The following is a 15,537-nucleotide window of genomic DNA, read 5'->3' as shown; positions in this document are numbered from 1 at the left end:
GATTCTCATAAAGAGAAATTAAACTTTTCTGCTGATTTCTTTAGTTCACAATTTAGTAGCAATATAATCATTTTTAATTTCGGCAGTTCATAGCTATTGAATTGGTGAGACCCCTTACAATTATAAGTTTGTATGAGAGAGAAAAACCTTGGAGGATTGATGAAGTAATTCCTTCCAAGAACTGGAACGGCTCTCGCCCGAGATTTACGTCCTCTTACTGCTAATGCCGATTCTTATCGTCGAAATAAAAACTCCGATAAAAACGAGATGACGACATTAAGTCCGTTTTATTTTGTTTAAATACATTAATATAATACATGATAAAAACAATTACACTTATATGCAGCTCTCCTGTATTCGGTTCGACGTCGTAATGACTTCAGGCCCTCGATATTTGTGCGTCAGGGTCTGAGTGCCCGGATTGGGGGTTGCGGGGTTTCGTCCGGGCCTCTGTAGACTCCGGTATACCTACAATGGGCAACCAAGCGTCTTATCAGTGCTATAATTCAGTCTCAATCTAACTTCGCCAACTTACGGTCTGATTGGGGATGTGAGTTTCTTTGGCAACGTGTCTGAAATCGTACTCCTCGCCTTCGTCCTCGATGTCCTCCTCTTCTCTGGACCCGGGCGGTTCGTACACTTTCATAAATCCGAGGGTCGGCCGCCGCTCTGGACACACAAGAAAAAATATGTGTAGTGTGCTGTACTTATGGTGATAAGCTGCTTATTTTTTTCGAACTTTATTTAAAAATCAAAGAGGATTTTTCTATTTTTCGACGTGGAAGGATAAATTCTCCGGGCTGACATTAATACGTTCATCTCGACGTTGAACGTCCAAAATAACTTTTTTTACATTACGGAATTACTAAGGTCACGTCCTTATCAACCATCTCGTTACTTTTAAAAGCCTCTTAACCGTACTGTTCATTACCAGCGTTTGCCAGAGTCACTTACGAGGGATAAAATATTTCAAATAATTATAATGGATGCTGTTAAGGTTATCTGCTACGCAAACAATTTAAAAATCCGGTATCCTAACGGAGTTTACTAACAAGCTAAAGCAGTATGTGAAATTAAAAACTTTTCCCATCTAATACGGTTTCGAAATGGTTTTTAGTCCAACTGTGATAAGAATAGTTGCAAGCCAAGTTGCAACGAAGTAAAAATTAGTTTCTGGTTTATTAGACAAGACTTCTTCAACGTCTGGAGCCAAATCACGAAAAAGTTGAATTCAGTTCTGGAAATTGTTTTTTTTTTATCATAATCTCATAATTAAAATAAAAATTAAATGGATTACTAAACTGCACATAAATGTTCTTTTAACTGCAAAATTTATATTATATTTAAATATGATTTTTTTTTTAAATCGAGACTACTTGATACCACGACAAGGAGATGCAATTGTAATACGATATCGACATTTAACGATTTTCATTTCCTGTTGGGAAATTATCAAACATGTGATGCAATCTGACGTGAAAGTTAAGATCAGTAATGTAAGTCAGAAATAATATAGAATCTGAGGTTGATCCTTGTGGAACACCGAAGTTTACAGAAAAACTCGACGAGAAAACGCAACAACTATCTAAATAAAGGTTTCTTGCAGTCACGAACTGTCATTCAAGGATTCCAATTCGTTATAGTTTATAAAATATTTTCTTTTATATTTTACGTCTCTAGTGGATCAAGTTAGGTTTTATTTCAAAATTTCTTATCGCATGGTATGGAAATCATCGAACCCAATATTGGAACATGTCTTTGTTTCTTTCATTGTAGATAAATCTAAAGTTATAAATGTGTTTGTAATTGTTATGGAACCTACGTGCTTTTCTAAACAGTATTGTAGATGTACAATTTAGTAGAAGTATGTCTACAAATATATTGAACATCTGATACTGAAGTAATAACAGTTATTAAAACTGTTGTCATTTGATCCAGACACACAAACATACATCAATAACTGCTGTGAAAGTGTTTGAAAATACGATAGGATATCTCTTAGGAAAATAAACATACTTTAGGTATTTGATCAAACACAGTGACAATGAACCGTAGGCAAGATACACATTCTAGAAAAAATAAACTTTTTTCGTGTTTACTAATTAAATTTGAATCCCATATATTTGTCGGCTAAAACAATATTAATCCCTTAGGTTAGTCTTAGCTAATAGCTACGTTTTTGGAAATTTCGAAAAAATATTAATAAACACGTTATTAATACGACTTTTTAAAGTACGTATTTTATGCAAATACCCGATAGGTTATAAACGGATTCATAAACCACAAGAACTGGAGTATGTTATTTTATAAAATTTAAATACTATGGAAAAATTTGAGTCGACCATATCAAATAGATGATGATGATAAATAATTAAAATCAACACAGACGACAGACAGGCAGACAAACCAAAACGGGGATCTATTTTTTCACAGTCTAGGGGTCACGAAACGTCGAGAAAATACGAAATTAGTCAGTCGCTGAATGACTTATACCTACTTATTTTAAACATGAATACAGTTTTTCGCAAAATTATTGTCGCCGTGTTATACTTCAACTTATCACCTTACCAAATAGACTTTTTTACAGATGGAGTAAAACGACGTCATTAACTATCTTAAATAAAAACTTTAAGGGATTCCATGACGGTTTGTAATAAAACTGTTGTCAAATCTTCGTGGATTTAATGAAGTCGTAAAGAGACAAACGTTTGATACTAAAACCGTTCTATAAAACATAAATCAAAGAACGAAATCGACCGTCTGAAATGTAGAAGATGTTGCTTTCGAAGCTAACTATTCTAAAACCCGAAATTACAAGGATCAACTGACCGGTCAGGCAGTAAAAATTATTGAACGTTATGGAGCGATTCATTTTGCTGTGTCCATTTGTACGACATGAAAAACTTTTTAGTTAACATGTATCAAGCTGGTTAACATTTTAGCGGCTTTATTGTATACGCAATTTTCCGGCTTTTTTCCGACAATAGGACTGTTTGTTCTATTAAAGTTTATGTTTTTGAAATCCATGATAAACCCTAGTGAAATGATGAATCCGCCAAAAGTACATATTGTTGTTTGGCTAATACATGTTTATTGTTCAAACTTGAATATTTTTAATGTAGTAAATAATTTTGTTTACAGTATACAATACCCAAAAAATTGTGTAAACCAGAATTAAAATAATGTTATTTTTATAGTTATTCATGTGGAATTATAAAGTACATAATCAATACGTTTAAAATTTAAATACTGTATAAAAAAATGAGCCAGAGGCTAACCAATGTTTGTGTGAATTAACCATGATGATAAAAATTTGCTGAAAAATAGTTACTGATTTCATATTGCGTTTGAGGGTTTTGGGATTTTTTTTCTCTAGGTAATGCAAGAGTAGTTTTTCTTTTAATATATCATAATCTTCTTTTTTGTTGATTAAATGTTTCAGTCACAAGAATATTGCAGTTTTACTTCCGAAGTGTAAGCTGGGGAGTGTTCTAATCGGTTCCATTTGGCGAACGACTAATTTCATGTTTTTTAGAGTGTGAGAAAGCAGATCTCCCGTTTCCATCTGTCTGTCGTCTGTCTCGGTATTCATTAGACACATTATTTCCAAATTTACTGTCCCGATTGTTGTCAAATTTGGTATGTATTCTAGGAATGTGGTGCAGATGGTAAACGCTAACCAAAATTTATCTGATCATTCCAACGAACAATGTGATGACGTACGATTTTCCATAGCAAATGTTATATACTTAAATTTCATAAAATAACTAACTTTTATACTTGTGGTAATTCGCCTTTATTTTTTATCCTAGACATCCAAACATTTAAAATTTTATTTATCATAGTAATGCTTACGACAATCGTAGGCAAAAGCATTGTTGGTACTCAGCAGCTTGCTTGATTACAGAAATTGATTACACAGTATCTACTTCAATTTTTCAATTTTTCGGAATTAATTTTTCAGTTTTTTGACATTTCGATTTTTCATATTTCGATTTAACGATTTTCTTTTGATTTTTCGCCTTCTCGTTTTTATATCACCACATTTTATACTAATATAGGAGCACTGGTTTGTGGAGGACGCCAGGGCTCGAAAATTTTAGAATACAGTAATGTATATTTAATAATGATAAAATAAATATTGTCATAATAACAGCGACTTACCAAAAAAAAAAAAAATCAGAACGTTTTGCTGCATTGTAGCTTAATTAATAGTTTTAATCGCTTCCTCTGTTTTGAGTAGACAATTTGCTGCATGCTTAATTGTCGCATTCTTTCGATGTATAAACATAAACAATTGAAGTTAAGCATGTACTGATAATTTATTTTTACTTCAGAAGGGAGGGAAGATCTGTCTAAATAACTTTAGAGCAATTTTTTGCGTTTAAAATAGAAAGTTTTATAGGCGCCTAGTGTTTTTTTTTAATATAAAAAATCTTCAGGGCCTCTTGTGTTTTGTTTTTAAAATACTCTTAAAAACTCTGGAAGATCCGTGGAGTTTTTTATTTGGAAAGAATTTTGTAGAATCTTACGGGCTCCTAGCGTCTTTTTTTAAGTATGTGATGGTTCGTTTTTGAAGGACAAATCAAAATAGTGTCAAAACCGAAAATTTGAAATACCAAGAATGTTAAAAATCTAGAAAATCAAAAAATCGAAAAATTAAAATATCGAATAGATGAAAAATGTAAGATTTAAAAACTCGTAAAATTTTGAAAAATCGAGTAAGTAAAAACTCAAAAAAAACAAATTTAAAAACTTAAATAGAGAAATCGAAAACTCAAAAAATTTAGGAACACCAAAAATTGAAAAATCGAAAAATTTTAAGCGCGAAAATCGAAAAGACGAATAATCGAAACTCTAAGAAATCGAGAAATTGAGATCGAATAATATCGAAAAATGGGAAAATTCAAAATTGAAAATTTTAAATTTAAAAAAACACGATAAATTGAGAAATTAAAAAATCCAAAAAACCAAAAAATGACAAGACCATAGAACGAAAAACTTAGAAATCGAAACAATAAAAAATGAAAAAACTAAAATTTAAAAATTCGTAAAATTGAAAATTTACAAATTCGAAATCGAAAAATCAAAAAATGTAAGATTTAAAAAAACGCAAAATCCAATAAGTAAAAAATCAAAAACAGAAAATCGAAAAATCGAAATACATTGTGGAAAATCCCAAAATTGAAAAATCCCAATACTTAAACATTGAAAATTTGAAAATTGAAAAATTGAGAAATCAGAAAGACGGAAAATCGAAAAATTTAGAAACGCCAAAAATTGAAAAGTTGAAAAACCGAAAAATTTAAATACATAAATCCCAAAACTGAAACGTTGAAAAACTGGAAAATCGTAAAATCGAAAAGATGAATAATAATCGATAAACTCAGAAATCGAGAAATCGAAATGGAAACATCGAAAAATCGCAAAATCGAAACATTAAGTCGAGAAGTCAAAAAATCGAAAAATTGAGATATCGAAATAGCTACAGATCGAAAAATATAACAATCGAAATATCGAAAAACTGAAAGATTAGTTACTTGCAAATTCGAGAAATCAAAACATCAACGAATCGAAAAATGACAAGATTGAAAAATCGAAAAATGTAAGATTTAAAAAATTGAAAATTGAATAAGTAAAACCTCAAAAAAAACAGAAAGTCGAAAAATCTAAAAATTTAAAAATCGAAATACATATTGAAAAATCCCAATAGTTAAACATTGAAAATTTGAAAATCGAAAAATTTAAATACATAAATCCCAAAACTGAAACGTTGCAAAACTGAAAAATCGTAAAATCGAAAAGATGAATAATAATCGATAAACTGAGAAATCGAGAAATCGAAATGGAAACATCGAAAAATCGCAAAATCGAAAAATTGAGATATCGAAATAGCTACAGATCGAAAAATGGAAAAATCGAAATATTGAAAATCTCAACAATTAATTCCGAAAAATTGAAAAATCGAAAAATGAGAGGGCAAAAAATCGAAAGACTGAGAAATAGAAACAACCGAAAAGTGAAATATCTAAAATTTAAAAATTCGACAAATTGAAAATTTAAAAAATCGAGAAATCAAAAAATTCAAAAATCAAAAATGTAAAATAAAAAAAATCGCAAAAATCGCAGAAAGGCGAAAAATCCAAAAATTTAAAAATCTAAATACATATTGAAAAAAACCAAAACTTAAACACTGAAAATTTGAAAATCCAGAAATTGAGAAATGGAAAAATCCACAAATTTAGAAATGCCAAAAATTGAAAAATTGAAAAATCGAAAAATTTAAATACTTAAATGCCAAAACTGAAACTTAGAAAAATTGGAAAATCGAAAAGATGAATTATCGATAAACTGAGAAATCGAGATGGAAAAATCGAAAAATTGTGAAATCGAAAGGTCAAAAGATCGAGACGTCGAAAAATCTAAAAATTGAGAAATGCAAACAACAAAAAAGTGAAAAATCTAAAATTTAAAAAACCGAAAAACTGAAAATTTTAAAAATCGAGTAATCAAAACATCAACAATTCGAAAAATTTTTGATTAAAAAATTCGCAACATTTTGAAAAATCGAATAGGTAAAAAATGAAAAACACGAAAAGTCGAAAAATCGAAAAATTTGTAAGTCGAAGTATTTAAAAGTTCCAAAATTGAAACGTTGACAATCTGGAAAATCGAAAAATCGAAAAGATCGATAAACTGAGAAATCGAGAAATCAAAATGGAAACATCGAAAAATCGCGAAATCGAAACATTAAAAGGTCGATAAGTCGAGAAGTCAAAAAATCGATAAAAATTGAAATATCGAAATAGCTGCAGATCGAACAATGGAAAAATCGAAATATCGAAAAAATAAACAATTAATTCCGAAAAATTGAAAAATCGAAAAATGAGAGGGCAAAAAATCGAAGAACTGAGAAATCGAAACAACCGAAAAGTGAAAAATCTAAGATTTAAAAATTCGACAAATTCAAAATTTAAAAAATCGAGAAATTAAAAAATTGAAAAATCAAAAATGTAAAATAAAAAAAAAATCGCAAAAATCGCAGAAAGGCGAAAACTCCAAAAATTAAAAAATTTAAATACATATTGAAAAATACCAAAACTTAAACAAACTTGAACACTGAAAATTTGAAAATCCAGAAATTGAGAAATCGGAAAGATCAAAAATTTAAAAGGCGAAAAATTAAAAAATCCATTAATCGAGAAATTGAGAAATCGAAAAATCCACAAATTTAGAAATCCCAAAAATTGAAAAATTGAAAAACCGAAAAATTTAAATACTTAAAGCCCAAAACTGAAACGTTGAAAAATGGGAACATCGAAAAGATGAATTATCGATAAACTGAGAAATAGAGAAATCGAGATGGAAAAATCCAAAAATTGTGAAATCGAAACATTTAAAAAGATCGATAAGTCGAGAAGTCAAAAAATCGATAAAAATTGAAATATCGAAATAGCTACAGATAGAAAAATGGAAAAATCGAAATATTGAAAAACTGAACAATTAAATAATTCCGAAAAATAGAAAAATCGAAAAATGATAGAGCAAAAAATCTAAGAATTGAGAAGCGAAACAACCGAAAAGTGAAAAATCTAAGATTTAAAAATTCGATAAAATGAAAATTTAAAAAATCGAGAAATTAAAAAATTGAAAAATCAAAAATGTAAAATTTAAAAAAATCGCAGAAAGGCGAAAAATGCAAAAATTTTAAAATCTAAATACATATTGAAAAATACTTAAAAACTTAAAAACTTAAACAAACTTAAACACTGAAAATTTGAAAATCCAGAAATTGAGAAATCGGAAAGACCAAAAATTTAAATGGAGAAAAATTAAAAAATCCATTAATCGAGAAATTGAGAAATTGAAAAATCCTTAAATTTAGAATTGCCAAATTTGAAAAATTGAAAAACCGAAAAATTTAAATACCTAAATCCCAAAACTGAAACGTTAAAAAATTGGAAAATCGAAAAATTGTGGAATCGAAAGGTCAAAAGATCGAGAAGTCGAAAAATAGAAAAATTGAGAAATGGAAACAAAAAAAGAGAAAAATCTAAAATTTAAAAATCCGAAAAAGTGAAAATTTTAAAAATCGAGTAATCAAAACATCAACAAATCGAAAAGCTTATGATTAAACAATTCGCAATATTTTGAAAAATCGAATAAGTAAAAAATGAAAAACACGAAAATTCGAAAAATCGAAAAATTTGTAAGTCGAAGTGTTTAAAAGTCCCAAAATTGAAACATTGAAACATTGGAAAATCGAAAAATCAAAAAGATGAATAATCGATAAACTGAGAAATCGAGAAATCGAAATCGAAACATCGAAAAATCGCGAAATCGAAACATTAAAATATCGATAAGTCGACAAGGCAAAAAATCGAAAAATTGAAATATCGAAATAGCTACACATCGAAAAATGGAAAAATCGAAATATCGAAAACTGAAAAATTAATTCCGAAAAATTGAAAAATCGAAAAATGAGAGGGTAAAAAATTGAAAGACTGAGAAATCGAAATAACCGAAAAGTGAAAAATCTAAAATCTAAAAATTCGAAAAATTGAAAATTTACAAAATCGAGAAATCAAAAAATTGAAAAATCAAAAATGTAAGATTTAAAAAATCGCAAAAATCGCAGAAAGGCGAAAAATACAAAAATTTAAAAATCTAAAAACATATTGAAAAATACCAAAACTTAAACACTGAAAATTTGAAAATCCAGAAATTGAGAATTCGGAGAGATTAAAAATTTAAAAGGTGAAAAATTAAAAAATCTATTAATCGAGAAATTGAGAAATCCAAACATACACAAATTTAGAAATGCTAAAAATTGAAAAATCGAAAAATTTAAATACTTAAATCCCAAAACTGAAACGTTGAAAAATTGAAAAATCGAAAAGATGAATTATCGATAACTGAGAAATCGAGATGGAAAAATCGAAAAATTGTGAAATCGAAAGGTCAAAAGGTCGAGAGGTCGAAAAATCTAAAAATTGAGAAATGGAAACAAAAAAAGTGAATAATCTAAAATTTAAAAATCCAAAAAAGTGAAAATTTTAAAAATCGAGTAATTAAAACATTAACAAATCCAAAAGTGTAAAATTCACAATATTTTGAAAAATCGAAAAAATTCAAAAACACGAAAAGTCGAAAAATCGAAAAATTTGTAAGTCGAAATATTTAAAAGTCCCAAAAATGAAATGTTGAAAAATTGGAAAATCGAGAAATCGAAAGGATGAATTATTATCGATAAACTAAGAAATCGAGAAATCGAACTGGAAACATCGAAAAATCGCGAAATCGAAACATTAAAAGAAAAGAAAAATTTAAATACTTAAATCCCAAAACTGAAACGTTAAAATATTGGAAAATCGAAAAGATGAATTATCGATAAACTGAGAAATCGAGATGAAAATATCGAAAAATTGAGAAATGGAAACAAAAAGTGAAAAATCTAAAATTTAAAAATCCGAAAAAGTGGAAATTTTAAAACTCGAGTAATCAAAACATCAACAAATCGAAAAATGAAAGATTAAATAATTCGCAATACTTTGAAAAATAGAATAAGTAAAAAATGAAAAACACGAAAAGTCGAAAAATCGAAGAATTTGTAAGTCGAACTATTTAAAATTCCCAAAATTGAAATGTTGAAAAATTTTAAAAAATCGAAAAGATGAATTATCGATAAACTGAAAAATCGCGAAAAAGCAATGGAAAAACCGAAAAAAGGCGAAATCGAAACGTCAAAAGATCGAAAAGTCGAAAAATCTAAAATTTAAAATTTCGAAAAAGTGAAAATTTAAAAGATCGAGCAATCAAAACATCAATAAACCGAAAAATGAAAGATTAAATAACTCGCAATATTTTAAAAAATCGAGTAAGTAAAAAATCAAAAACACGAAAATTCGAAAAAATCGAAAATCTAAGAAATCGAGAAATCGAAATCGAAAAATTGGAAAAACACGAAATTGAAATATCGAAAGATCCATAAGTCGAGATCTCGAAAAATCGAAATAGCTAAAAATCGAAATAGCTAAAAATCGAAAAATGGGAAAATTCAAAATTGAAAAATTCAAACTTAAAAAACCCGATAAATTGAGAAATGGAAACAACAAAAAAGTGAAAACTCTAAAATCTAAAAATCCGAAAAAGCGAAAATTTTAAAAATCGAGTAATCAAAACATCAACAAATCGAAAAATGAAAGATTAAAATAATTCGCAATATTTTGAAAAATCGAATAAATAAAAAATGAAAAACACGTAAAGTCGAAAAATCGAAGTATTTAAAAGTCCCAAAATTGAAATGTTGAAAAATTTAAAAAAATGGAAAAATCGGAAAGATGAATTATCGATAAACCGAAAAATCGCGAAAAAGTAATGGAAAAACCGAAAAATCGCGAAATCGAAACGTCAAAAATCGAGAAGTCGAAATATCAAAAAATTGAGAAATGGAAACAACAAAAAAGTGAAAAATTTAAAATTTAAAAATTCGAAAAAGTAAAAATTTAAAAGATCGAGGAATCAAAACATCAACAAATCGAAAAATGAAGTATTAAATAATTAAAATTTAGAAGTTGAAGTATTTAAAAGTCCCAAAATTGAATAGATAAAAGATAAATAGAAAATAATTTTTATATATTTCATTCCGAGGTTTCGTCTTGTTTTATTTTAACTAAGTCAGATTGACTAAAAATCATCACTTTCCATTTAAAATCTACCCATAATGAATTGAAATATGTATTCACTTTTGTTAAAAAATAATGGTTTGTACGAATGTGGCAGTTCCTCATTAATTCACTTTTATATTAAGAAAAGTACTTTCTGTGTTGAACATATTTCATTCTGATTCAAATTGATGCATGACGTCATAAAAAAAAATGTTGTTAAAAAAACTAAATATACGTACAGCATGTACCTGTCTTTAAAAGTTCAAACACTTATAGGGGCTGTCATAAAATAAATACAGAAAATCAAATTTTATAATTCTTCGAAAAACCTTGATACGAGTATGTTGTATTTCAGGGGCGACGGAATTTCGTTGTATTACTTTAGGCTTTAGAGCAATTTTTTCTTTACGGATCCAAAAGTAGATCTAAGCTGTTATATAGTATTTTTGAAAAAATATGTTTCCTACTTAATTTTATTATGAAATGATTACATTGCATGTATGAATTTATAAATAACGTGTATTCTTCGAAATCGATCCATACTCAAGTTCATGTCAAATTTGATAATAATCACTGTCAACGGCATGATGTTAAAATTCGTTTAATTGAATTGACATTTCATGGCTCATATTACAGTTTAATTATGAATATATGTCTGTGGGGCAGTTTTAGATGTTAGATGATCAAAGATAGCCACAGATCTTTCAAACTTTGTCTTCGATTTTGCATTTTCACCTCAGATTTTCAAATTAACGGTAATCTGATAAGACGAAAATTTTATCAAAGAAATCTACAAAAAATCATGGTTGTCTTTAATTGTGTTTTTTTATTGCTCTTTTGGTATAACCGTTGAATCTTGAGGTATCAACAATCGTTAAACCCAGATTCTTGACATTAGACACAAGCTTAGTATTGTTTATCGGAAATTTGATTTGATCTTTTTAGTTATCTTTAAATTTTCTGCTGCAGAAACTAAGTGCTTTATATTTATGAACGAAATGACAAACAGGGTAAGTCATGGTTAACTATGCTACATACATTTTTAACATTTCTCGGATTAAAGCATAAAAAAACCGAAGAGGCTCCAACATTGGTCCTTGAGGTACATCGAAGGTAATTATACCAATACTTGAGAAAACATTATTAATAGCTGCGGTCTTAGTGGAAACAGTTTTGCGGTGTATACTGTGTTTTTACTGATTTATAAAAATTTTTAGATATATACCGAAACATTTGGAAGATAAAGCAGCATCAACACCCTATAGCAGTACATTTTATCTCATTTGGATTTGTGAGCATAAATTTTAAGAATACGGACCTACACCGCGAAGCAGGAAAGGATTTAAGTTTTACTGTCAAACCTTCAACTAGCCCTCGGAGAGTGATACAGTTGTGAATAAAACATTGTAAAAAGTACAACCAATTCTCACCATACTGATTCCGGATAATGTCTGGATCAGTGGCCTCAACGGAAGTGCCGTTCCTCACAGCTTCGGCGGTAATGGCCGCATCGGGAGTCGCTGGTGTGCGTACGCCCGTGACGGAGCCGTCGACGATGAGATCATCTGCGGCAATAACCGCTTCCATAGGTACGTGCTTGGTGCCCCCTTCGGGTCTGGGACATGGCCTGGAATAGTGCCTTCTACACAGAGCAGCCAGCACGAGGCAGACCCCCGTCGCCAGCACAGCGGCCGTGCCCAGAAGGCCCATAATTAGCGGGCTAACTGGCATACTTGCTGTTGAACCTGAAAGTTAAATTCACTTCGGTGAAAAACGGGGATTTATGCTGGCGTAAATTTTAATTTATTTGCACCCCTCGGATGAAGTCCATTTGTTATTGTTTAAGTATGTGTTTCCGTTGGAAAACAGGATGGAGCGTGTTTTGCCGACGAAATTGCTATCATACATAAAGCCGAAAATTTCATCAAAGCAAGAATGTGAATCTGTGGAGGTGACATGTTGTAACTTATTGTAATAACAATTGGAGAAAAGGAGTCCTTAAGGAATTTTAGGCTACACGGTTTAATTATCCTAGGCATAATTAAATTACATATTTTAAGATTATCTACGAAGCAGAGTATAGAGTGCTCCTAAGAGTTACTTTCCCTTTTAGTTTTTAAACAATTTAAAATGAACAAACACATTGTGCATGGCAAACTCCACTTTACGTGTTTGATTTAGACATAGAAACAAGGCGGTCAGAGTAGGCCATGACTTGTAAAATCACTTTAAGACAGACATCAATTTAATAAATTGGTCTAAGGTTACTCAATCCCGCTTCTTTAAAAATGAAGAAAACAAGCATAATATTATGCGTATGTTTTAAGTGAGTTCTCTATTACTACGTCATCAACATTTTAACAAGGACACTTATGTCAATTTGACTAGGTGCAGTGTAATGCTAACAGTATTATATTCTCAAATTTTCGGGAAAATAGGATGAACCGTTGTTGATTTGATCAATAAAAAAAAGCTGAGGACCGGCGTCTGTCGGAGGATCTCTCATCTGCGAAATATATAAAGTAAATCGGTTGTTAACTCTCAGACTACAAGTATCAATCAAAAGGGAAATAAAGTAACATTTGAAAACCATTCGAAAGGTAGTATTGTTCTTTTTCCGAATAAAATGAATTTTTCACGCATAGTAAAAACTGAAGGAGCATTAAATTAGTCGACTCAGTGCCTCTTCATCGTATCTAAATTTATTTATTTAATATTTTCTACAGAGTGCCGCTTCCAAGTTTGAACACAACATGGGGAATTGGTTTTTATTTTATAATATCTCTCTAAATCACTTTAAGTTGAGCTATTATTGAGTGATGTATTTGTGCAGGTAGCGGAGGACTATTGGTCAGTATTTTTTTCAAATCGTAAAAAAGGTTTCAGAAGTTGTATTTTGGAAATCGAAATGTCAAAGTGAATTTAGAAAATATTCATCAATTCTTACTCAAAAATCACTGAACAATTCATTAATAGCTATTTATCCAGTATGATGATTACTGTGGAACAAATTAAACGAAATAAATGCACAAATTCATTCACTTATTGGTGCTGCTGGGTGCAGCAGATAAATCTCCTTATGAAAATTCTGGTAGTAATGCGAGACCCCGTCACATGAGCCAACTGCGAGTACACCCAGACCGTATGCAAAAAGCCCGAGACGAAGCCCTTCGAGCAGCTTGTCTTCCTCAATACATCCTGAGGTCCCATGAAGATAGGGATTTATTTACTGGCACCACTTCACTAAGAAATCATTCAAAAGTCCAAATTGAATTATTTTATCCATCACACTGGATAAAATAATTTGATTTGACTCAAAACTACAAGAAAACGCTTCAAAAGTGACGTTCCTGAAGAATTTTAACAATTTTATTGTATCTACGAACGCCAGAATGCATAAAATTAATTCAAACGTCTGCCTTTCGTAATTTGAGACGATTTTGCATCCTCTAAGTGTGTTTCGCCGCTCAGAATCATAAAAAAATGTTAAAATGTAGTTCAGATTTAATAAAAATCCACAAAAATACGATTTCTAGGTAAAATTTAATGGTTTCGTTGCTCTTTCCGAGACCATAGGGTTTCTGATTGGCTTAAAACTACAAGAAAACACTTCAAAAGTGACGTTTCTGAAGAATTTTAACAATTTTCTTGTATCTACGAACGCCAGAATGCATAAAACTAACCCAAACGTCTCCTTTTCCTAATCTGAGACGATTCTGCATGCTCTAAGTGTGTTTCGTCGCTCAAAATCATCAAAAAATGTTGAAATATAGTTCAGATTTAATTAAAATCGACAAAAATACGATTTCTAGCAAAAATTTGATGATTTCGTTGCCCTTTCCGAGCCCGTAGGGTTTCTGATTGGCTTAAAACTACAAGAAAACGCTTCAAAAGTGACGTTTCTGAAGAATTTTAACAATTTTCTTGTATCTACGAACGCCAGAATGCATAAAACTAACCCAAACGTCTCCTTTTCGTAATTTGAGACGATTCTGCATGCTTTAAGTGATTTTGGTCGCTCAGAATCATCAAAAAATGTTGTATGTAGGTGCATTTTACAACATTGTCATGAAAATTATTGCTTACTGATTAAATTAACCATTGAGGAGCAAGTAGACTCTCGCTTTTTTAATTAATCGCAGTAGATTCACTAAAATCTACCGGTACTAGCAACGTAACCTCATACAAAATTTTGTGCAATTTGTGCATGTATTCCGCTTAATTTGTCCTACAATAATCATCACCCTGGATAAAGTAATTCAATTTAAGTTGTTCCGTGATTTCTGAGTGAAGTACCACAGTAAATCGCTAGCTTGCCCCCCCAGACGTGTCGATAATGCTGGTGATGGAAGTGCTGAAGAAGACGAGCTGTTCGAAGGGCTTCATCTCGGGCTTCTTGAGTACGACCTGGGTGTAGTCGGAAATGAACGTCTTTTTTTAGTCAAAATCAAGGATTTTACTGCAGTTTAACATTAAATTTCATTTATATACTAACTGTCGTTCAAAAAATAAAACCACATCACCACGTGTGACTTTTGAGTCACTGTATAAAGTAGCGATACGCTCAAGTAGATTAAAAAAATATATTGTTTTATATATGTTACATAATACAGGGTTAGTCACGAGAGAATTACTTCTGAAAATTATTTTTACGCAACCCAAAATACTAATACCCTGTACCACTTGATATTATCTAAATTTAAAATGAAATGCCTAATCCATGATTGCTTTGACTTTGGCAGTGTCACTTTGACGTTAATTAATTTTTAACATTTTTTTTCATCGTTGACTCGCCTCTAGAGCCCCGTTGGATCGACGACATACAGTCAGATCAATCTGGGCTATACTGAAGCCGTAAGTGCTCTACCAA

The 15,537-nt window shown here is 30.3% G+C and overlaps 1 protein-coding gene across 1 annotated transcript in view; it reads right to left on the bottom strand.

The window, feature by feature from the left end:
- Positions 1-259: 259 nt before the first annotated feature.
- The window catches only part of LOC135136196 (contactin-1), a 548,953-nt gene continuing 533,675 nt past the window's right edge, over positions 260-15,537 (bottom strand). Inside the window, exons 12-14 of the mRNA XM_064065367.1 lie at positions 12,098-12,412; positions 536-669; positions 260-468 (exon numbers count right to left, since the gene is read on the bottom strand). Of these exons, the coding sequence (XP_063921437.1) occupies positions 337-468; positions 536-669; positions 12,098-12,412 (581 nt within the window). The 3' untranslated portion in view covers positions 260-336. The remainder of the gene's footprint in view (positions 469-535; positions 670-12,097; positions 12,413-15,537) is intronic.

Source organism: Zophobas morio, unplaced genomic scaffold (assembly GCF_036711695.1).
Source record: "Zophobas morio isolate AGI-343-1 ecotype UQ-CSIRO unplaced genomic scaffold, CSIRO_AGI_Zmor_V1 ptg000026l, whole genome shotgun sequence".
Classification (NCBI taxonomy): domain Eukaryota; kingdom Metazoa; phylum Arthropoda; class Insecta; order Coleoptera; family Tenebrionidae; genus Zophobas; species Zophobas morio.
Note: the sequence above shows the minus strand (reverse complement) of the source record. Positions and strands in the feature narration are given on the sequence as shown.